This window comes from Rhinopithecus roxellana, chromosome 10, assembly GCF_007565055.1.
Source record: "Rhinopithecus roxellana isolate Shanxi Qingling chromosome 10, ASM756505v1, whole genome shotgun sequence".
In the NCBI taxonomy this organism is placed as follows: domain Eukaryota; kingdom Metazoa; phylum Chordata; class Mammalia; order Primates; family Cercopithecidae; genus Rhinopithecus; species Rhinopithecus roxellana.
The window spans coordinates 68,581,979-68,606,548 of record NC_044558.1 but is presented as its reverse complement, the minus strand read 5'-3'; the positions used below and the strand labels follow the sequence as shown (position 1 = coordinate 68,606,548).

At 40.0% G+C, this 24,570-nt stretch overlaps 1 protein-coding gene across 4 annotated transcripts in view; it reads left to right on the top strand.

Annotated features, from left to right (window-relative positions):
• Positions 1-24,570, top strand: part of ANO6 (anoctamin 6) — a 228,461-nt gene that overhangs the window by 191,075 nt on the left and 12,816 nt on the right. For all 4 annotated transcript variants that reach the window (XM_030938982.1, XM_030938983.1, XM_010382272.2 and 1 more), the window contains 5 exons: positions 5,599-5,824; positions 6,859-7,028; positions 7,225-7,322; positions 13,161-13,291; positions 21,104-21,309. In XM_030938982.1, the coding sequence (XP_030794842.1) occupies positions 5,599-5,824; positions 6,859-7,028; positions 7,225-7,322; positions 13,161-13,291; positions 21,104-21,309 (831 nt within the window). The remainder of the gene's footprint in view (positions 1-5,598; positions 5,825-6,858; positions 7,029-7,224; positions 7,323-13,160; positions 13,292-21,103; positions 21,310-24,570) is intronic.

Genomic DNA, 24,570 nt, shown 5'->3' with positions numbered 1-24,570 from the left:
CAGTATACAAAATCAATGTGCAAACATCACAAGCATTCCTATACACCATTAACAGACAAACAGCTAAATCATGAGTGAACTCCCATTCACAATTGCTACAAAGAGAATAAAATACCTAGGAATTCAATTTACAAGGGATGTAAAGGACCACTTCAAGGAGAACTACAAACCACTGCCCAAAATAAAAGAGAACACAAACAAATGGAAGAATATTCCATGCTCATGGATAGGAAGAATCAATATCCTGAAAATGGCCATACTGCCCAAGGTAATTTATAGATTCAATGCCATCCCCATTAAGCTACCAATGACTTTCTTCACGGAATTGGAAAAAACTACTTCAAAATTCATGTGGAACCAAAAAAGAGCCCGCATTGCCAAGACAATCCTAAGCCAAAAGAACAAAGCTGGAGGCATCACGCTACCTGACTTCAAACTATACTGCAAGGCTACAGTAACCAAAATAGCATGGCACTGTTACCAAAACAGATATATAGACCATTGGAACAAAACAGAGGCCTTAGAAACAGTGTCACACATCTACAACCATCTGATCTTTGACAAACCTGACAAAAACAAGAAATGGAGAAAGGATTCCCTATTTAATAAATGGTGCTGGGAAAACTGGCTAGCCATATGTAGAAAGCTGAAACTGGATCCCTTCCTTACACCTTATACAAAAATTAATTCAAGATAGATTAAAGACTTAAATGTTTAGACCTAAAACCATAAAAACCCTAGAAGAAAACCTAGGCAGTACCACTCAGAACATAGGCATGGACAAGGACTTCATGACTAAAACACCAAAAACAACTGGCAACAAAAGCCAAAATAGACATATGGGATTGAATTAAACTAAAGAGCTTCTGCATAGCAAAAGAAACTACCATCAGAGTGAACAGGCAACCTACAGAATTGAAAATTTTTGCAATCTACTCATCTGACAAAGGGCTAATATCCAGAATCTACAAAGAACTCAAACAAATTTACAAGGAAAAACCCCATCAAAAAGTAGGCAAAGCACACAAACAGACACTTTTCAAAAGAAAACATCTATGCAGCCAACAGACACATGAAAAAATGTTCATCATCATTGGTCATCAGAGAAATGCAAATCAAAACCACAATGAGATACCATCTCACACCAGTTACAATGGCAATCATTGAAAAGTCAGGAAACAGCAGATGCTGGAGAGGATGTGGAGAAATAGGAACGCTTTTACACTGTTGGTGGGAGTGTAAACTAGTTCAACCATTGTGGAAGACAGTGTGGCGATTCCTCAAGGATCTAGAACTAGAATTACCATTTGACCCAGCAGTCCCATTACTGGATATATACCCAAAGGATTATAAATCATACGACTATAAAAAAAACATGCACACATGTTTATTGTGGCACTATTCACAATAGCAAAGACTTGGAACCAACCCAAATGTCCATCAATGAGACTGGATTAAGAAAATGTGGCACGTAAACACCATGGAATAGTAGGCAGCCATAAAAAAGGATGAGTTCACATCCTTTGCAGGGACATGGATGAAGCTGGAAACCATCATTCTGAGCAAACTATCACAGGACAGAAAATGAAACACCGCATGTTCTCACTCATAGGTGGGAATTGAACAATGAGATCACTTAGACACAGGGTGGGGAATATCACACACCGGGGCCTGTCAGGCGGTTGGGGGCTAGGGGAGGCATAGCATTAGGAGAAATACCTAATGTGAATGATGAGTTGATGGGTGCAGCACACCAACATGACACATGTATACATATGTAACAAACCTGCACGTTGTGCACATGTACCCTAGAAATTAAAGTACTTAGAAAAGTTTAAAACTACAAATAAATTTGATGAATATATGACCTTTAGATGTAAAAAGATTTTCTAAACTTACTAGCAATAGAAAAAGTTTCAGAGGAAAACATTTAAATATTTCCATACATCAAAAGTATCCTAAATGTAAATAAAATACCAGAAGATATATTTGTTAACAATAAGGCAAACAAGAGGTCAATACCTTTAATACATAGAGGCCAGATCACCTAGAATATAACCCCAAAGATCTCAGCGGCTAAAGAAACAGAACATAAATATGCATTTACAAAGGAAAAATATAATGACCAGTGAGCATTACAAAATGCCAAATCTTAATAGTGATTAAATCCATTCACATTAAAATGAGATATGATTTTTCACCTCTTGAATAATAGGGCTCAGTGTGATGATGAAGTGCAACAGTCAACTACTCCGACACAAGACTATTGTAATTCTATACTGCTTCAGCTTCCTAGAAGGCAGCTTAGCAGTTGTGTTTCAAGTTTCAAGAATATTCATATGCTTTAATCCACTAATTTAGCTCTTAGGACTTTCAATCAGGAAATGTTTGAAAATGGTCAGTAAAGGTCAGTAAGGTTTTTTCACATACTTTTAACATTTTATGTATATATTTATATACACATAAACATATATATCAACCAAAATATTCTACTTCTCACCCTTCAAACAGTGGAATGTTGTGCGGCCATGAGAAAGTATGGTCATGAAAATATTTTAAGGCATATAAAAATGCTTATGGTTTATGATACGTTTAAGGGAAGGATAAAATACGTAAAGTGGTTTTAAATATGCATACAATGCATACATAATCCTGAAGGAATTGTGCCCACATGTAGATAGTAGATAAATTTTTTCCTATTTAATGTCATTTTTGTTAGGAATCTTGCAGTTACGGTTGGCAGAAAATCGGTCTTCAGTTGGTTTAAGCAACAGCAAAAGAGGGGAAGGTGGGATTTTTTTCTTTCCACCTATTTATTTTCTGAAACTGAAAATTCCAGGCCTGAGGTATGGCTCCAGTCAAATCCAGATACTGCAGACCAGATATTATCAAGGGCTCTGTTTTGTAACCTTCATCCTGTGTCAACTGGCCTCCTGGGCTTGGTGGGTCTGGACACTTCCTTATGATACCAGAATGGCTGCAGCATTTCAAATGTCACATCTTCCAAGCAAAGAGAGGTTCTTTGTTTGAGACGGATTCTCGCTCTGTCACCCAGGCTGGATGGAGTGCAATGCCGCGGTCTCAGCTCACCGCAACCTCCGCCTCCCGTGTTCAAGCGATTCTCCTGCCTCAGCCTCCCGAGTAGCTGGGATTACAGGCACCTGCCACCACGCCCAGCTAATTTTTGTATTTTTAGGAGAGATGGGGTTTCACCATGTTGGCCAAACTGGTCTGGAACTCCTGACATCATGATTGGCCCGCCTCAGCCCCCCGAAGTGCTGTGATTACAGGCATGAGCCACCACGCCCAGCCGAGAGGTCTTTTTTTAGTGGCTTTCTCTATTGATAGGTGAAGCTTCTCTTTCCCATGGGCACTAACAGATGTCTCCTCACGTCTCGGTGGCTGTTACTGAGTTATGTGTCAATCCCTGGATCAACTGCTGAGGCCAGTGGGATGTTACCTGTTTGTCTCAAGCAATCAGGTTGTACCTCTGGAGCACATTAGGGCAATCACACCTAAACCCCAGGGCTAAAAACAGAGGCGTTATTTCCCCTGAAGCAAAATCTAGGTTCTCTTCTAGGATGGGGAACAGACCCAGGCTAGCAAAAGCAATCAGTGTCCACTACAAGAGACTTTCAGATTGTCCACAGTGACCATATATACTAAAGTTATGATCAGAAAAGTATTAATGTTAGAATCAGAAATAAGTTATAAACTTGAGGAAAAAGAATAAAAAGCTTCCTGCCCCTATGAAGAAACACTGAAGTATGGGAAGCACCCCAAAGAAATATGGGAACTTAACAAGTTTGTAAAAGCTCTGGGATGAATTAGAATTCATTTCATAAACCATGTGGGAGGCAGTGCCATGGAGAGGTGAGTGTCTTTGGAATCTTAGGAGACCCCAGTTCTTTTACTTACTAGTTGTCTAATCTTGGACAAATTGCTTAATGTATTGAGCCTCTATTTTCTCATCAGTAAGAGAGAGATAATATACTACCTTACTCACAAGCCTGTTATGAGATTAAACAAATACACATGTGCTAAGGTGAAGAGAAAGCACTTAAAGAATGTTATCTTTATCATTACTTAATAAAAATTACGGAGATAATTTTTTAAAATACATAATATTTAAACACCCTGTATGTATTGTGCTAAGAGTGGATGACTTGATTCATCTTTTTAATTTTTTCTCAGCCTTAACTAATCTTTACATATACACACACACAAATCTTATTCGTCTCACAAGTGTTGTGAAAGGAAATAGATCACAGGAGAAATGTAATGCCTTCTCTACAAGCAGATTTCTTAAAGAGTAAGAAAGACATCTTTTTAAACACTTAACTTTGGTTGCCATAATCATAGCTAGTACTTATATAGTGCTTTTCATGTACCTGAGCTTAATATTCTGTTTTTACCTGAAGTAACTCATTGAATTCTCAACAGTTCCATAAGTTAGATGCCATAGTATTCCTAATACACAGGAGAGGATATTGAAGCCCCAGTAGAGCTAGTATTCAAATAGAGGAGTCTAGCCCCAGGACCATCCTGTAATCACTCCCTTTACTGCTCTCCGCAGGTGACAACTGGCCTCTGTTACTGTCAACAAGATATGGTTTGCTTGGTCCTCAGTTTCCCTGCTCTGAAACTTTTCTGTCATCATGAGCAGTCATACACCTTGAGTGCATGGTTCTGGAGAAAGTAGATGTAGGGAAAACAGTTTAAAGATGCCTCTCCAATAGTGTCTAGTACTGTGTATCAAGTAAGAAAATTCATGGGACCTTTAATGTGTGTCGTTCAGTGGTGGGAATTCTGCTTACTGAGAAAGTGAAAATCTCTCTTACTGGGGATTATGCAAAAATACAGTGGTCTAGTGGCGTGAATCTTGTGGAAATGCAAGTACAAATGACTGCCAGTTTAAGGTCATAAGATCTGAGAGTGAAAAGTGTGTGAAGCTTTTATCAGCAGAGACCTGCTGCCAGTAGCAGCAGTTAGCTCAGGGCACCTCTGTGCCAGCTTCACTGGCTGTGCTGAGACTCTCCCCTGCTACAGTGATTAAGACAAAAGCTAGCACCTGCTGACACTTCAATTGGTGATAGCTTCTCTGTTGCAAGGAAATGTATCTCCTTAATGGAGTATGAGTGACCAAAAAACGTTAACTCACAACCTAAATAATTTAGTAATTGTAGAAGGGATGTTTTCTTTGGTTCTACACTCAGACATTTTTTCCTTCTACCAGATTATGCTACTAGTTGTTCCATTTTTATGCTGTCTGAAGATACTCTTTTAAATAGACTTTTTTTGGAGTGATTTTAGGTTTACAAAAAAATTGCACAGAAAATAGTTTCCAGTTCCCTCTCATCACCCCCTGCACCCAGTTTCTCCTCTTATTAATGTTTTACATATGTGTATGCGCCTTCTTTTCACTTCCATCATTCCTTTTTCTTTTTTAAAAATTTAACATGCCAGACTTTCTACACCCTTGGTATCACTTACTTGAGATTTACATCACTTTACACACGCAAAGTGTGAGGTCAGTTTTTAACAGTACAAGTGCAGTTATTGGTGAGTCTCATGCTACTGTGTTTATTGTGCTTTCAGATCCTATTGATCATCGCTTCAGTTATTGGGATAATTGTCTATAGGCTCTCAGTGTTCATTGTATTTTCTGCAAAACTTCCCAAGAACGTTAATGGAACAGACCCAATCCAGAAGTACCTGACTCCACAGACAGCCACGTCCATCACAGCCTCCATCATCAGCTTTATAATTATCATGATTCTGAACACCATATATGAAAAAGTGGCAATTATGATTACTAACTTCGGTAAGGTCCTACTATAGCTTAGGTAACTTCTGACATATTTTTAGAAACTGCCAAAAATAGAGACTGTTATCTTTTAGGCTTTTCAATTCCAGTAGGTTACAATTTTTAGAAATTTTAGAGTGTAAACATATTTTCTCTAGCATGTGTGGAAATAAATTATCTACAGCTTTCCATTAGTAAAAGGGACAAAGCAAAGACAATCATTATAATGTCCAAACTCTGTGTAAACAGATCAGTGCTGAATAATATTTTCAATTACATTAGATCATGTACTCTATTGTTGAAAGTAAATAGTCTCTTTATTGCAAATAAGTGGAATAGGGTCATGGTTCCAGTGGCAAATATGTTCCTCTGTTGCTGAGAGGACAAGCTATCACACTGCTACGTGTCTTCCCCCATGCTGTTCATATTAATATAATTCTCATCAGGCCTTGATTTTTTAATGTGTTTCTTCTCTCTGGCTTGTATCCCAGGCAGCTGCTTAGTGGCCAAGTTAAGTGCTTGCCATACTGCATACGTCTGAGTCGTTCTCTGAATGGCCTGCTCGGTGGTCATCTAAAATGATCGAACTGATTCAAACTCCACACTAGGAGGATGACCTATTTTCTTTCCCAAATGCCTCTAGCAAGTTGTACCTTGGTTTGCTTGTTTTCTTCAACAGACCCACCTTATTGCAATTCAGGAAAACAAGATAATATCATTTAGCAGGCGGTTCAAAACTAATTTTCTGTCAATTATACCTATGGCAGTTCTTATTTGATAACACTGTACCTGTAAATTTTAAGGAGCAGTTGATTTTGTTGTGGGGGAGGGGAACATGTGGGCTATTGTATTCCTACTGTGAGGGAGAACTCATAACACTGTGCAAACTTGGAATTAACACAGTGGCTGTATTAAGATATTCAAAACACCTTAAATGGAAACAGTGTGAATTGTATTTTTTTAACGTGTTAACTCATGTATCAGTATTTTTTATTAGAGTCTCAAAGCTGTGTACAATTTTAAAATCTTATTTTTCTTTCTTTTAACTACAGAACTCCCAAGGACCCAGACTGATTATGAGAACAGCCTCACTATGAAGATGTTCTTATTCCAGTTTGTCAACTACTACTCTTCATGCTTCTACATAGCATTCTTTAAGGGCAAATTTGTAGGCTATCCAGGAGACCCAGTTTATTGGTTGGGAAAATACAGAAATGAAGAGGTATGAATGTAGAATTGTATTATCTTGCCAATTTAAGCTGAGTTTTCTCTCAGTTACCCAAATGAATAGTTCTTTACTGTAAATTCCTAGATTTATTTTTTAGCCTAAGCAGAACAAATATCAGAAAAATAAGATGCCGATATTTCAAGTTAGATCTATTGAATATTTAAATGGTATTTTCTTTTTAACCTTCCAGTGTGACCCAGGTGGCTGTCTTCTTGAACTGACAACTCAGCTGACAATAATCATGGGAGGAAAAGCAATCTGGAATAACATACAAGAAGTATTATTGCCGTAAGTGTTAATTTGTATAGCCATGGGTAAAAGGACAAGGAATAGAACAGCCCAGCCACGCAAATCATTTGCCTCCATAGCCACATAGCTGCATGTCCACCTCTAAATGGATCAGAAGCTACTGTCATTAAAGGTCTCCAGACAGCATAGTCCAACCAACAGTGTAAATGTATCCAGGATCTAATAATTGTATTTTAAAACCTTCTTTATATTTAATGTAAATCCCCTTCTGCTGTAGTTTATACCTACTGGGCTATTGTTGGTGACTGATTAATAGCAGCCCTTTGAGCGACAGCACTGGCTAGAGCTGTGACCTGTGTATTTCCACAATTTCTCACATCCTTCTCTCTTTCCTATATGTTATGCATTTAAAAGTCAGTGTGAATTCCAGTCACTATATTAAGTGCTATATATATATATATATATATATATATATCATTTAATCTATCAAACTATTCTTATTTTTTTTCTCCTTTCTGCTAATAAAGATCTGTGGTTTAAAGAGGTTAAATGATTTACCCAGTTTCACATTAGCATTAAGAGGCTACTGTGGGATTCAAATCCAGGATCCCATGAGTCCAGACTCTTAAGAACAGAGGTTCTTGCATGACCCTAAGGCACTGGGATACATAATGTTTTAAGAAATAATGTCTAGAATAATAACCACAAAGGTTTTGACTTACTGTTTTCCTAGAAATGAGCACAACAGAATAGTTGTACTTAAGATGTTAACTAAGATTTCATTGCCCTTTACAACTTTCACTTAGGCCCCCTCCCCTATCAAAGTGTAAAGTCCAATACCGTCTGCAATTTCTGCAAATTTCAGGGAGCTTTTTGTTTTGGTCTTCTATTGCTGCAATAACAAATTACCCCAAGATTAATGGGGTAAAAACAACATGTAGTATCTTATGGTCCTGGGGGTCAGAAGTCTCACTGGACTAAAATCAAGGTGTTGGTGGGGCTGTGTTCCTTTCCAAGGGCTCTGAGGTGAATCTCTTTGCCTTTCCTAGCTTCTGGAGGCCACCATCTATGCTCCCTGCCTTGTGACCTCCTTGTGACCTCTTCTCCATCTCAAAGCCAGCAAAGTTTCATGTTTGTGACTGTGTTCTGTAGTCACCTCTCCCACTTCCTGTCTTCTACCCCGTCCCCCTCCTCTCCTCATCTCCCCCACCACCTCTTAGGTTCTTTTGTTTGGAAACAAAAAGCCTCCACCTTTATAAGAAGTCTTTTATCCCACTATATATACCTGGGAATTTTTTAAAATTTACCACCCTCTTTATAGGCTCTCACCTCCTGCCGTGTTGCCCTCTTCCCTCCATCACATACAGCTTCTCTCTCTTTCTTCTCCTACTCCTGGCATTTTTCTTCCCAGTCACCAAGTTTCTGTTCATTCTCTTTGTTGAGCAGTTAACTCACTCTGGGTTTCAGTGCATCCTTCCAGATTTCTTAACAGGTATTATTCTCCATCTTCAATGGAAACTTTCAGGGTCTTTCTCTAAACAAAGATCTCTCTCCTTCCTCTTCCCCCACCCAGAAAGGGATTCTGGTTTTAGCTGTGAAATTCTTTTTTTTTTTTTTTTTTTATCCTTCTCTACAGAAAACAACCCTCACTTTCATCGAGCTCATATTCAGATTTTTCCAGATAAGTAAAAGTAGGTCATGAATAAATAGTACTGTGTTTCTAAATGAAAACAAATGTATAAAATTGAGGAAAGTCTTCATTCTGAGATTAAAAAGTGTTTTCTGACAAAAGTAGGTTAATTAGTTAACACTGTGTTTCAGTAACATTGGTTTTTAGCAGCTATTTCCTAAATTCCTATTGAGAAATTCATATGAAGTAAAATTTGTTCACATGAAATATTTTAAAGGATCAATTATACTATCCGTGGTTTATACTTTCACTTCAAGTAAGCTCATTGTTGAAAATTATAGTGATATGAACTTTGCCTCAAATTTCTCCTCCTTTGTTTTCTTGTTTGAAAACTGGGAATGCTGAGTGTTAGCCAAATTAGAGAGTGACTGTGCTGCTTCTCTTTGTGTAGGTGCCAGTTTTCTTACCTTTGTTATACAAAATCCTAATTTATCAAAGATATATCAGCCAGGCGCGATGGTTCAGACCTGTAATCCCAGCACTTTGGGAGGCCTAGGTGGGCAGATCACCCGAGGTCGGGAGTGCGAGACCAGCCTGACCAACATGGAGAAACCCTGTCTCTGCTAAAAATACAAAATTAGCCAGGCATGTTGGTGCATGCCTATAATCCCAGTTACTCGGGAGACTGAGGCAGGAGAATTGCTTGAACCTGGAGGTGGAGGTTGTGGTGAGCTGAGATCGTACTATTGCACTCCAGCCTAGGCAACAAGAGCGAAACTCCGTCTCAAAAAAAAAAAAAAAAAAAAGATACCAGTTATCTTTTCTATCCAAAACTATACCAAAAATAGAGAAAAGCCTTATAAGTCAGCGGTTGTTTTCACATCATGTAAGCAGTCAAGAGAAACCTGGAGAAATGTATTTTACCACACATGTACCCTCTTCCTTCCCCCCCCCTCCCGCCTTTGGGCCCATACCCCTTGAGTAGGATTCTTGGAACAAGGAAAGGAGCATATCTGGCTCAGGGATCCAGGTTCCTTTTGGGGCCTCCCCAATACCTGGCATGTGACAGGGACTCAGTGTAAAGCAGCTGAGTGAATGAATGAGTGCCTTATATGCTTCAGATACATCACATCAGTAAATTACAGAGTTGTCAGTGAGACTCAGAGAGCAAGCTCAGAGCCCTTTGGCCTTCCCAGCTCCACTTAGTGTTTTGATATTTAAGGTATTCTTGGAGATTTTATTCTCTTCTTAATAAAAGACTAGTATAATTCCTGTGTTAAATAGCTCACTCTGGAGAATTTTTTATAATAAAATGTCAGAGATAATAGAATTAAGGATGCAAAATGCCCATAGCATTATTTTTTGGTATTTAAATAGTAGATGGCTATAATTTTCCTTTATATACATTTATACATGTATATTGTAACATAAATATCTCTTTTTATATTAATAAGTATACTTATTTGTATAATAAGAAAAAAGAAGTGTTTTAGGAGAAAATGTCCCTTCTCAAGATAGGATTTGGAGAGAAGATGAGCTATAGGCAATCAGAGTCCTAAATATAGGTGTCCCTCACTATCTACACTTGCTCTCTAAGTTCAGGAACAGTAAACTCACACATAAAATAGATTCAGGTAGTGAAGGATGCTTGTATTTCAAAATTAGCAAGTGGGAATACTGTAGAATGTCTGAAACAGAAATGATTATCTCCAGCATGTGGATTAAATGTGATAATGGAGGTGAAGAGGAAGTGAGATGTAAAGTGCTTCTCACCATGTTTTGCACAAAATAAGGACCTAGTAAAGCACAACTGATGATGTGGTTATGACAATACACATGGTTAATTCCTATGGAAATTATTTTGTAACGCCTGCTTCTAGCCTTCGCCAGGGAAAAAATTTCTGGTGTGTATATTTTTCTAAAAGTTCTGTGGGTGATTCTCATGTGAAGTCAAGATTGAGGTCCCTGCACTAGAAACACAGACCTATAGAAAACGCAAACATGAGTGGTTAGACTCAGGAAAGCCAAACAGGAGGCTCAGCGTCTGTAAGTCAGAAATGAAAGCTAGTCAGAAAGACTTCTAAGATGACCTGATATGAGAAGGAAGTGCCAGATGACACAAGTAGTTGCCAGGACAGGAGTTTCATCCTGAATCTGAATTTTGATGTGATTTAGAGCCCAGATAGAAAAAGACCTGCTTCTTTGAGGGCATGGAAAGGATTCAGCAAAAGTCTGAGGCTAGAAGTGTGGGAGGCAGAGCAAAGGATAAACCAATAGAAACCACACCCAGTGACGTTAGAGTTAGGTGTCATGAAGGGTGATGGACATGTGTGGTCCTTGGTGCTACCTGAGTCACACCCCGCTTGGAATGACTGTAAAACTGCAGATTCTGGAGCTTATCTCAGACCTTTTGGTTGGGAGCATAGGAAGCTGCACTACTCATAAGCATTCCACGCCGTGCTTGTATGTGCTGAAGTGGGAACCACTGATCCAGGTGGCCTGGATAACTGAGCCAAGAGTCTAGGTAACATAGTCCTTATTTACACTTGGCTTCAGCCAGTGCAGCCTGTATTGCTCAACAGAAAATCCCATACAGCAGGTTTTGATGTGTTAGGAAACGTGCTACATCCATTACCTATTTTGAATCATTTAATCCTGACAGCAGCCCTGGGCAGTGTAGGTTTTATCACCCCGTTTTATTTATTTATTTATTTATTTTTACCAATGTTAACCAGCTAAGAAATAGAGTTTGGATTCAGATTCAGGGGTGTCTGAACTCATATCCCCTCCACTTTCCACAGCCTCCTGCTGCCTGTCTTAACATCATCAAAGAGAAAGAAGTGGGGAAAGATTGTGAGTTCAGAGATGTCTCCTGTAGTAGAGATAATTTGCCCTGAGTAAAGCTTCAGTAGCAGTCAGTGAGAAGTGAGCCCTGAGATCAGTAGCAGTGGGAAACCCAGCAGAGTGAGCCATTTGTACTGTCTCTTATGCTGGCTGGGTGTGCACACGTGCACACATGATGGAGAGGATGAGGGTCTGCCTGGTTTTCTTACAGTAACTGTCCTTAACCATCACGGGATGCCTTCTCATTATCAGAGTTTGAAGGCCACACCCACATGTTTAATCACCCAGTGTATCCAGATGTTAGATCTGTATTTGGAGTTGTTATCATGCCTCTTCTGATGACTCCACAGGTAAACCACAAACCGGCAGTTGCTTGAGGGGACAACAGTTCTTTATGCCACAGGTGCACACCTCATTTTACTGCCAACTCAGATTTCTTTTCCAGACAAATTGCCATAAAAGGGGGGAAGCACTTATCTCAGCCACAAGGCTTTTGAGAGAGGGAAAAAACATGACATAAAAAAGAGACAGTGGGCAGCTCAGCGGGCAGTATCCAGGGGTGGACAGAGCGCTGGGACACAGTCCAGGCTGTTTTCTCCTAGCTCTGCACTATGACCTGGAGGAGGCATTTCACTCTTCTGGTCCTTAAATGATTCAGCTTAAAATAGGAATTGGACCTATTTTACCTAAAGTCAGATTATGTCACTTTCCTACTTGGTGCCCTCCAGTGGCTCCTCACTTCCCTCGGAGGAAAAAAACTGCCCAGATCCTGACAGTGGTCTCTTATCCCTACCCTGTGTGCTGTCTGTGAATCATGGAGGCCTGCTCCTGCCTCAGGGTCTCTGTCATCACCGTTCCTTCTGCCTGGGACTTCTTCCCCCAGGTTTCCCACTCCTTTGTCTCCTTCACATCCTTAATCACATATCATTCTGAAGGAGGCCTTCACCGGCCACCTCCCTAGACACAAATGCAAGCATTCCCTGCCCTACTTAGTTTTCTCCACAGCACTTACCACCAGCTCGCATACTATATCTTGTTTTCTCTGGTGATTTTCATACTGGCAAGACCATTTTGAATGATAAGGGGGAAATGAAAAAACAAACAACTGAAGTTAATCAAATGTAGGAACCTGCCTTTTAAAAGTTAAGCTGCCCATAGGAAAAAGGTAGGAGAAAAAAATAGTAGCAGCTGCAGCTTTGATAAACCCAGGTATGTAGTCCTATTTTTCAAAATATTTTGGAATAAGGAGACAGAAATAGAAACAAATTTAGCATGCAAACAAAAAATAGTTTATTGAGAAGATTACTGGTGCAGCTTTAAGATAGCAGCAAAATATTTTTATGACCTTGGCCTGATAATATTCGTTCTAATTTATAAATTTTTTTTTTTTTTTTTTTTGGCAGCTGGATCATGAATCTAATTGGGCGATTTCACAGAGTTTCTGGATCAGAAAAGATAACCCCACGATGGGAACAGGACTACCATCTGCAGCCTATGGGCAAACTGGGATTATTTTATGAATATCTTGAAATGAGTAAGTTCTTAGTGAAGTTTTTAGTGATATAAAATATGTTGGGAGTATGTTGTGGATCCCAAAAGCATCTGTTATTAAGCCATATTAACATTTAGCATATTGAAGAGGATGTTTTTCTCCACTAGATAAAATTATACAATCCGGCTTTCAGATAAGGTGGTCATGTGTGTCTTTGTCAATATTTATGTTGTACAAAGCTAGAAATTTATTAGCGGGCAATGGAATGCAGTATTCATTGAGGTACATTATTACCATTAATTCTTTTTTTTGTTTTTTTTTTTTTTTGAGACAGAGTCTCGCTCTATAGCCCAGGCTGGAGTGCAGTGGTACAATCGGGGCTCACTGCAACCTCCGCCTCCCAGGTTCAAGCAATTCTCCTGCCTCAGCCTCCCAAGTAACCAGGATTACAGGCCACCACACCCAGCTAATTTTTGGACTTTTAGTACTGACAGGGTTTCACCATGTTGGCCAGGCTGGTCTCAAACTCCTGGGCTCAAATGATCCACCCACCTCAGCCTCCCAAAGTGCTAGGATTACACACATGAGCCACTGGGCCCAGCCATCTTTACCATGAATTCTTTTTTTTTTTTTTTTTTTTTTTTTTTTGAGACGGAGTCTCGCTCTGTCGCCCAGGCTGGAGTGCAGTGGCCGGACCTCAGCTCACTGCAAGCTCCGCCTCCTGGGTTTACACCATTCTCCTGCCTCAGCCTCCCGAGTGGCTGGGACTACAGGCGCCTGCCACCTCGCCCGGCTAGTTTTTTGTATTTTTTTAGTAGAGACGGGGTTTCACCATGTTAGCCAGGATGGTCTCGATCTCCTGACCTCGTGATCCGCCCGTCTCGGCCTCCCAAAGTGCTGGGATTACAGGCTTGAGCCACCGCGCCCAGCCCTTTACCATGAATTCTTAAAGCATTCTAATCATGTTGTCTGAGAATGAACTCAGCAGCTATAATTAGGTGTGATTCAGTCCATGCAGGCACAGCTGTTGGCCAGTACACTTCTGAACTGAGTCATTTAAGCAAGCCTGCAGGAGCATGCAGCTTCATGGCGGGAATGGTCCCAGGATGCCCACTTTCACATCTCATGCCTGCCTTTGACAGCCTATCTATTTCTTCTGGCCAGTGGTTTCTGCCTGGTTCCTTGAGTGACTTCATGGCTCATAACTGGCCTGAGTTTGAAAGCATTGTGCTGGTCTGGAATTAAGATTTAGTACAGGTCCTCTCTTTCCTAAATGCCTTGGTCCATTTTTATATTATTTGCTTGGGCTCTTAATTCTTTTCAGTGGAACTTGATTTTGATCCTCTCGGTTGCCTTTAAACGGAAGCATCTCACAATAGATTTCCATAGGAAACATCACCTTTTGTATTATGCATGACACGCTTATGTCTAATAGATGGCTAACAATTTACATGTTTTGTATCTGTACCCTTTAGGCTAACCATTACACTGAATTACAATTTTTTTAAGCTTAGGAGAATAGAAAAAGAAACGCATCATTTTTGTTGACAGGCTTTGCATTTATGCATAGGGCTTTGCATATTGGCAAAGACACCCCTTTGTGGTTCCTGTTTACAAGTCTGCAGTTAGAAGGTGGTTTTTATTAAATCACATTCTATATATAAAATAATTGCTTTTAAAAATACACATTATACATAGAAACACATCTGCTTCCTTCAGTGAGTAAAAAGGTTCATCTTGTGGCTTCTTTAGTCAGCAGTACTTTGCAGCAGCCCAGAGCCTGATTTGAATTTCATTTTTGCTTTGTTATGTTTTGTGACCAGGTTTTATTAAGGGTGTAGCTGCAGTACATATGTAGAAGCTGTCCTTAGTTACTATTCTGCTTATTTTCAGAAGGACTGTAAGACCTGTTATTCAAAAATGAGTCGTAATTGTAAATATTTCTTATTGGAACTATTAACAGCATTAAAAAGAATCCTGGGGTAGAATGTCATTTGTTATTTTTAAAAACTTTTTTTTCTTTAGTTGATAGTCAAATAAATGACATCAGAAGAGAAAGTTATATGGTCATGTGCTTTGGGGAGAAGTTGATAGGACTTTTAAAGTTTCATAGGCTCTTTAAAATAGTTATCAACTAAATAATTCTGCCTCATCCTGCCCTACAAGAAAGTATAGAATAACAGCTATTATAGACAGATTTTTAAGTTTATTAGTTGTTTTCCTGTTATCTAAATAGTACCTAATGACTTAGAAAACTTGATTTCTGAATTTCTGGGAGTAGGCAGTCTGTTACTGTGTGGGCAACAGGAGAGTGAAATCTGTGTTTTGTCCTTCTAGTCTGTGAGAGAATTTCCAAGTGCCTTTTGAATTGTTTTCATTTCTCTAAAAATAACCATTGAGAGCCTTTGGTATTGGTCTCACCACTACACAGTCCCCTCCTTCCCATTTCCCCATATTCCTTAATGACACCACCATCTACCTTTTAAATTGTGGCTCTTACTGCTTAAGGGAAACATCCTCCAGAAAGCCAGCCTGGAGCCTCCACCCTTGCTTGGCCTTGCACCCAGCCTCAACTCTCTTTCCTTCTTTCCTACCTGACAAGTCCTGCTGAGCCTCAGCCGGGCCCCTGAACTTTTCAGGCAGCTTTGCTGCTCTTTTCTTCTAGGCGTTAGCAGCACCTGCTACCTGCTGTGGCGGTATGCGCTCTATGCCTGCCTCTGTCCCCATTGCACTGAGCCTAATGGAGGCAGCTGCCACGTTCTCTACTAGAGCACCAGTGCCTGGAACCTTGTACTTATAAACATTTAAGCAACTTGAACTTGGAGCTCCGACACACATATCTAACTTTTAGTTGATTTCACATTAACATTCCTCACTCACTTCTCACCAAGTTCTGTATGACCTGTTTGAGTGAAACGTTTTTTATTTAGTGAATTTCCCACCATCCTTCGAGATTATTGGAGTAACTCTGAGCTGTTAACCCAAATTGCTTCTCTAAGAGTGTTCCTGACTCCGAGTACACACAACATAAACGTAGTTGTCTGTATTCAAACCTGGAAGCCATAAATACTGTTTTGTACTCAGTAATGTACTGCAGACACAGGTGTCCTGAGAACTTGATAAGGCCTTCCTGGTAGGCAGGTGCCATAAACGGAGTGCAGTGAAGTGATGAGTGGGCCCTGTTTGTCTCTGGCACTGTCTCTTCCACCCTTGCTATGGTGCCTTGATCTCACTTTCATCTGTCTCCAAGTTAATGTTTTAAAATCTGCTAAAACAATGACCTTCATATATGATTTTCTCCATGTAATTGTACTGTAATGAATATCAGCTATTCTTCAGCAGCTCCTTGTGCCCCTTTCTTTTTCTCCCTCCTGTGCTGACCCCACCGATGCCTCCGCTGCACTCTCCAGGACTCAGGCCTTCTTCCCTTCATGCTCTCATCTCTGCTCGGTTCGAGCCCATCATCTGCCATGAAGTCTCCTAACCTTTACAGGATGAGCTTTCCAAAAGGGCAACTAGGTAATTGGGAGGATTTGCAGGCCTCCAGCTCTTCATTTGTTCATTCATTCATTCACTCATTCATTCATTAAACATTGAGCACCTGCTGTGCCAAACACTCTCAGCCGCTGGGCATACCAGGGCACTTGGTCCCTCCCCTCATGGAGCTCAGCACTTGGCGCATGGTTAGGAAGAATGCTAATCAGACTTCCTTGAGCAGGTGATATTTGAACTGGATTTTGAAGGGTGAATGGAAGTTAGTTATCTGAAGTATAGTGAAGAGAATGGACATTTTGTGTGGAGAGGTGGACATACTTAAAAGTACAACAGCTTGGTCAAAGAACGGCAAGTGAACAAGGATTCACAGGTGGAAATATCAGGTAGGCAGGGGCCATATCATGATGGGTCTGGTGTGCTTAACCAGGGGACTTGAACTTTATTCTTAAAGAAATTGGGGGCCGGGCGCGGTGGCTCAAGCCTGTAATCCCAGCACTTTGGGAGGCCGAGACGGGCGGATCACGAGGTCAGGAGATCGAGACCATCCTGGCTAACACGGTGAAACCCTGTCTCTACTAAAAAATACAAAAAAAGCTAGCTGGGCGACGTGGCGGGCGCCTGTAGTCCCAGCTACTCGGGAGGCTGAGGCAGGAGAATGGCGTAAACCCAGGAGGCGGAGCTTGCAGTGAGCTGAGATCCGGCCACTGCACTCCAGCCTGGGCGGCAGAGCGAGACTCCGTCTCAAAAAAAAAAAAAAAAAAAGAAATTGGGATCCACTGGAATATTTGTAAACAAGAGAACTGCATAACATTTATGTGGAATACGATCAATCAGGCAGCAGAATGGAAGATATTTTGGATGAGACTTGTGGTGGGAGGGAGATGATTTAGGAGGCTACAGCAGGTAACCCGGACAACAAGTGATAGGTGCCTAAATAGTGGGCATAGGAGTAGAGAGAGGGAGATGGAGTTAGGTAAGTGTTAAAGAGCTGAATTGCATAGCAGATAAGGAATTAAATAAAGATAACTTCCAGGAGACCATATATGCAGGGCAGAACATAAGGAGAGGAGCTGTTCTCTAGGAAATGGCTCAGTGTTGGATATTTTTAGCATGAAAACATCTGAAAGGCAATGTCTATTAGAAAGTTGGACACCACAGTCAGGAGCTCAGATGAGCCATGGGTGAGGCCATGAGGGTGAATCAGGCATGCCTAGCAGGAATATAAAGAGAGATGGACAGAGAATTGATGAAGAGGCCCTGGGGGAGAGGGACATTTGAAGAGTGAAGAGGGAGGGAGACCCACAAAGGAAAAGAAGAGCAGACCAGTGGGAAGAACTCCAGCAGGGTTGTGTCAACCCAGAGAAGGCTTGGGAGATAATGTTGCTTCAGAGGAATTTGGTCATGAAGGAAAAGGGGCATAATGGAAAATCCAGAGGGGGAAGAAAGGAAGAGCCAGCACCCACACACTCCTAATTGCTAGACCTGGGGCAGGAAGTGGAAGCAGTGCTATAGCTAGGTAGGGTTTTTTTAGTTTTTTTGCTTTTCAATATATATTTTGACTTTTTAAAATTAAGTAAAAAGGAAATCAAGGGGAAATAAATATTCCACAGCAGGGGGACTGTTTGGCCATGTCACATAAATCTTGGCCATAAATTTCTTATGACCATGTCACAAGAAATCACAAAAATCAGGACCAAAAAGGAGCATCAGCTTATGAACATGCAGCCACCGGCAAAGTTAGCAAGAGTAGGTCCAGTGCAGTGGTGAGGGCCTCAGCAGGGTGCGGGGCTTCAGGGACTAGTTACTCTGCCACTTGTTGTGAAGATGGATACTTCCTTCAGAAAACTCAACTGTAACATGTAGAAGCAAGCAGAGAAAGCATTAGAGAGCAGTATAGGATTATGAAAAAGTCACAGGCAGGGTTGTTTTTGTTTTCATAGTGGGTGTTTTGCATTGACTTTTTGTTGTTGTTATTCTTGGTTTCAAAAGTTGCTTATAAAATTTTTCTCACTTGAATATCAGAACAAATTACATGGACTTTTTCTGGTGTTTTGTTTTTAATCCATGTGGAATTTATTTTGGTGTCAAAAGTGATGGCCCCATACCAGTTTTTCCCATGACTTAGCTAGCTGTGCCAATACTTGCATCCACTGCTTCAAAACATCACTTTATAATATATTAAAACCCATGAATATTTGCATCTCCTCTTAAAATTCACCCTATTTAATTCATACTATCTACTCATGTACTAGTTCTAAACTGTTTCAATTACCATAGCATTATAATATACTTTAATATATCCCAGAGCTATCCCATTTTATTTTTTCAGAATGTTCCTGTCTATGCAAACATCCCTGTTCATTATTTTACCTGTTTCTATTTCTTGAAGAACTTCAGTATCACTTTTCAGCTTTTTTTCTTATCTTTCTTTGAAAGACAGAGTCTTGCCCTGTTGCCCAGGCTGGAGTGCAGTGGCACAATCTGGGCTCACTGCAACCTCCGCCTCCTCAACTAAAGCAATCCTCCCACCTCAGCCTCCTGGGTAGCTGAGACTACAGGCTTGTACCACCATGCCCAGCTAATTTTTGTATTTTTTGTAGAGACAGGGTCTTGCTATGTTGCCTAGGCTGGTCTCAAACTTCTGGGCTCAAATAATCCTCCCTCCTCAGCCTCCTAAAGTGCTAGGATTACAGGGATTAGCTGCCACACCTGGCTGACCTGTCAGCTTTTTTTGTTAAATCCATTTGGGATTATTAACAGAATTTACGTTAGAATTCTAAATTATTTTGTGGAAAAAATTTTGATATGTCCCTGCATTCAAGTTTGCCCAATCAAGAGTATGGCACATCCTACCATTCATTCATCATTATTTGTTTTTTCTTAAGTCAGTTATCATAGTAGTCTTATATTTCTCATTAATTTATTTCTAAATAGTCTGTGCTTTTGTTGTCATTGTAAGTGGTATCTTTTCTCTTTTGGATTTTTGACTAGGTTTACTGATAACATAATCCTAATCTCTGGCTTCTCTTGAACAATCAGGAGATCTGGCAACATGGAGCCCTCATTCCAACATGGCAACTATGAGCTGTCCCTTTCCGTAGGACACACACTTGCTAGTTTACCACAGTTGACTGGCTGACTCCACACATGGCTATTACTTGCATGCCCTGGGGGCTGATGAGTTATTTAGGATTGGGTGAGTCATAGACAGGGACATTGATATCACTGCTTATTGGTGCTGCTCATGACTCTGTAGCATCACCAACTCTGGTCCTTGCCTGGCTCACTTCTCTGCATGAGTGCTCCTGCCTGGCCTGTGGGACGTACTGGATCCTTCTAGCCCTGTCTGCTCTTCTGCAACATGCCCTTTGCCTCTCAGACCAGAAGTAAATGCCAGTTCTGCTTGCCTCGCCACACCCTCCACAGCCTCTCCCTTCCTGACCAGAGTCGTCCCTGCCCCCTGTCTGAGCACGAGGCCTAATGGGGCTCTACGTTTTCCTCCCCTCCACAGTCTTAGTTACGTATCTGTATATGTTTCCTCTGAAGGTCTGCCAGTTAGGAGGGCAGGGTCTAAAACTGAGTTTCCTTTTTTGGATATTTTCTTCTTCCGCTCCATGGTATCACCCCAAAAATCTCTGCTGCCGCATTTATAATAAGGCCGTGTCAATTACAAACAAGGAGAAAAGAACTTCTAAGTCACCACTCAAATTTTGACTTATTATGACCACAAGGACCACAACTAACATCAAGATCAAGAATCTTAAGGAAGGATTTTATAACTTACGACACTTTTATCCCATTTATTTCTGTGATTTCTAATACTATCAAATTCTCTGAATGCGCTGCACTTGCATTTGCAGACTCGGGGAGCTCACTCATTTGCTTGTTCTCAGCATATTTCTTCCAACATTCTCTAAGCATAGCCTTCCCATGGGTCCATTTCTTTTTCTCTTTAACTTGTTAGATAATGCCACAATATTTCTTTTTTCTTAAAAAAAATCCTAAACCACAAATCATCTTCCAACATTCTATTTCAACACTGAGAATGAATAATATGCTTATGATGTCTCAAATTTATTACCAGCAAATAATTCTGGTTGACTAAAGATGTCTAAATAGATTGGTCCTATTAAGTGTATACATGTGAAAGAAATAGGGTATAATTAGTCTTCTTTCTAGAGATTTTATATTTGTGTTTTGTTTGAATTCTTTCACTGTTGAACACTAAATTATTATTTACCACAGATGTGTTTTCTCTCTGGGATTTAGTTCGTTTGCCTTTCTCTTTCAAGAGTAAAGAAAAATATGTTGTCCTTCCATCCACCACCACTCCATGATGTGTGTCCATTCCATTGACAGTTATTCAGTTTGGGTTCGTCACCTTATTTGTGGCCTCTTTTCCACTGGCCCCTCTGTTGGCTCTCGTGAACAATATATTGGAAATAAGAGTGGACGCATGGAAACTGACCACCCAGTTTAGACGCCTGGTACCAGAGAAAGCCCAGGACATTGGAGCATGGCAGCCCATCATGCAAGGAATAGCAATTCTGGCTGTGGTGACCAATGTGAGTAGACCTAAGCTTTACAGGGTAAAGACCTTGAAGATGCATTAGATTTGCTACCTAAGGAATCAAATGTTAGTAGTTTTTTAAAATGGGAGGAAGATGCTAAGTCTGTCATCCACATAAACGACATAGTTGCTATATATAACCACTTGTTAAATGTATTTTCATTTTGTGTATAATTATTTTTAACTGTCAAGACCGCCTACACAGGTACTGTTATTGCTCACTTGCTAAACTTTTTATTCAATATGAAATAAGGTAATGATAAGTACTAACACTTTTAATCCTCACATAACTATAAAAAGAGTTATCAGAAAATGCTTTTTTATAATGTGGATAGAAATCTGTTCATTTAGACTTTGAGGGCCCTAAAATAAGATCATTCTACCTTGTTTTACTACATATTCCAAAGCATCAACCTAAAATACTAACTCTGATGGTGAAGTATAAACACTTTGTGCACTCCTGATTACCTTCCTTGACTCCAGAGCAGCAATTCTTAAAGGAGGGAGGTGGGTGGGTTTCATCACCTTTCCCACCCCACCCTTAGGTCTTTGCTCGCCATGCTCTGATCATTGGCTGAAGCAGCCTCATGCCCTGTATATATCACAGCTGTGAGGGGACAGAACTCAGTTGTTTACAGCCTGTATTCATTGATTATGGGCCATCTGAACGTGTCATTTTTATGTACAGCCAGAAGGGAGTTCTCAGGCAATGCAATTTTCATGCCATCCCATTAGAGGAACACCTTCCCAAGAAGTGTCCCAAAACTAGGGCCATTTCCTTCCATATTTCACTGACAGTCTCACTTCCAGGTGAACCTCCCTAACAAAGTGATTCCCCAGTTTTGTTTTCTTAAGCCACATCTTCCCTGAGTCCCCAGCCAAAACAACAGAAGTTGGCAGTGCCTGTAGGAGACGTTGGCAGTGCCTGTAGGTTAGGCTCTGGGTGAGGGAAGTTACTGAGCATTGTGGGCTCTAGAGTCAGGTAGACCCGAGCTCCAGTTCCCAGTACTGTAGCTGCATGATCTTGAGCCAGGCCTTACCACTCCAGAGCCCCATTTTATTATTTGCAAAATTATTACTTCCCTACTGCATATCATAAGAATAGTACATACCAACCACAATATTAGGGAATTCAATATTAGGCATGAAGCCTCATTTCTATTGAATGTTAGCTGCTGTTATTTAATCATCTTCATTACTCGTCATTGTTATTAACAGTGACTCTGAGGACTTTGACAGGTACCCCAATTGGAGGCAAAAGAATTCCAAAAGTAGTCACTGTCTGGACTATAGTTACAGTTTTATACAATAAACCTGTATAACCTAGCTGTCATCCCTACCCCAGAACCTTAAATATATCTGAATTGCATGCTATCTGTACTATCTGGAGAAAGTTGCAAATCGCACACAAAAACCAACTACTAGGGTATGTCAGTTTCCTTTCACCCAGGTACCCCACACCTTCAACATCTACGGTGCGCAAAATGAAGACTGATGTTTAGAAAAATGGCCATGACGCCTTTCAAGTTCCTCAGTCATAAAACAATGAATCTGTCATGTTCAATATGCTCTAGTACACTGAGCTGGGCAAGAATGTGGACTTGTGTGCTTTAAGAAAATTTTCAGCAACAAAGTTTGAAACTAAAAGGGTTTTTATTTGACCTTCAATGAACCAGAAAATTCAGTTGACTCAAACTCTCCCTATTCCTCAAGCATTCTAGATTGATTGTATTAGGTACCTTTTCCCAGCATCCGTGCCATGGCTCCACTCCATGAGCACAGATGGAGGATTGGCTGTTTCCAAGGCGACTCAGTGTGTGTATGTGTACAGACACTCACGCCGGCTAATTGGTGCTATTGGTTCTTATCCAATAATGCCTTTTTCTTATCACTTAACCTAGGAAAACTGCTTATGAGATTTGTGACATTGATTAAACTATGGGCAATCCCTTTTTCCATATTAGGATTTGTTATACTTCCAAGATGGAAGTTATAAATCCACATACATAGGCATCTGTTTAAGTGTGTGCAAGCATTAAATGTGTGTCTTATTCCCTCAAACACCCAGTATGTATCTCACAACCTACTGTCTACCAAAAGAGAATAACCACCAGGATGAGAATGGGCATCAAGCAGGAATTTGGTATAAAATCATTCATTTTAAAGCTGCTGGTTCAATAAATAAGCTGAATTGACATTGTTGTATCATGCCAGAACATCTGTTATTGAAGACCAATTTTAATTTATTTTTATATAAATGGAAAACTGTGTGCAGAACAGCATGGGAAATGAAGCACACTGCATTTATTTGTACTCTTGCAGCATGTCTCTCAGAGCAGCTCAATTCAGGAAGAAAAGTATCTCGTCAGAAGACAATAAAATTATCTTGTTGGAATTTTTTTGTAGCTTCCTGATGCACATCTGCCAGTGATTCTATAAAAAGATATAGTTGAGTTAAATGATAATAGCAAAATTTAATCTATTGAAATCTGAGGGAAAAAAGGTGAAATATTCTTGTGGCTCCCCAGTACTGACAGGCAGAAACACACTCATATATATATATATATATTTTTCACATCAGAGGAAATGACAGAGCTGGTTCTAGCGAGAGAAATTTTACAATAGAAAAGCTCCTTAATTGTTTTTTCTTGCTTTGCCTGAGATTTGGTTTGTGGTCTCACTGTGTCTAAACCATATGTTCAAATGAATACTATTGAAAATCATGTTAAGCCAAAAACATGTCTGCTTTTCTGCCTCATCAATGACAATCATTTAGCTATTTTATTCACATAGAATTTGGTTTAAAGTAAAATCCTTTCTCCTTCATTCAAACCAGTTTTACACACTTGAGAGTTTAAAGCCCAAATTAAAGAATTTTAGAGAAAATTCATGTAATTCATAATAGCTTTACCTCCTAATAGATGTCTCTCTGACACACAGGTTTATGATTGGCCCATATTTACTCCTTTTATCTAGGAACATACTAAATTTTCTGTATGTTGTTGTTTAATTTATAATTTTCATAACTTCATCCACTTAATCTTTTTGAAGTTTAGAGACTTAGATACTAGATCAAACTAAACAGACATTATTATTTGACTATGTATAATTCTATCTGCTACCCAAATTTTGCTAAAATTAATAAATGCTCGCACTCTAATGAAGCGATGAACATAACCATGTACTGAGGGTTTAAAACAAATCAGGTCATGGTTGGACTTGTCTAAACAAGTCAAAATACTATACAGGAAAAAAG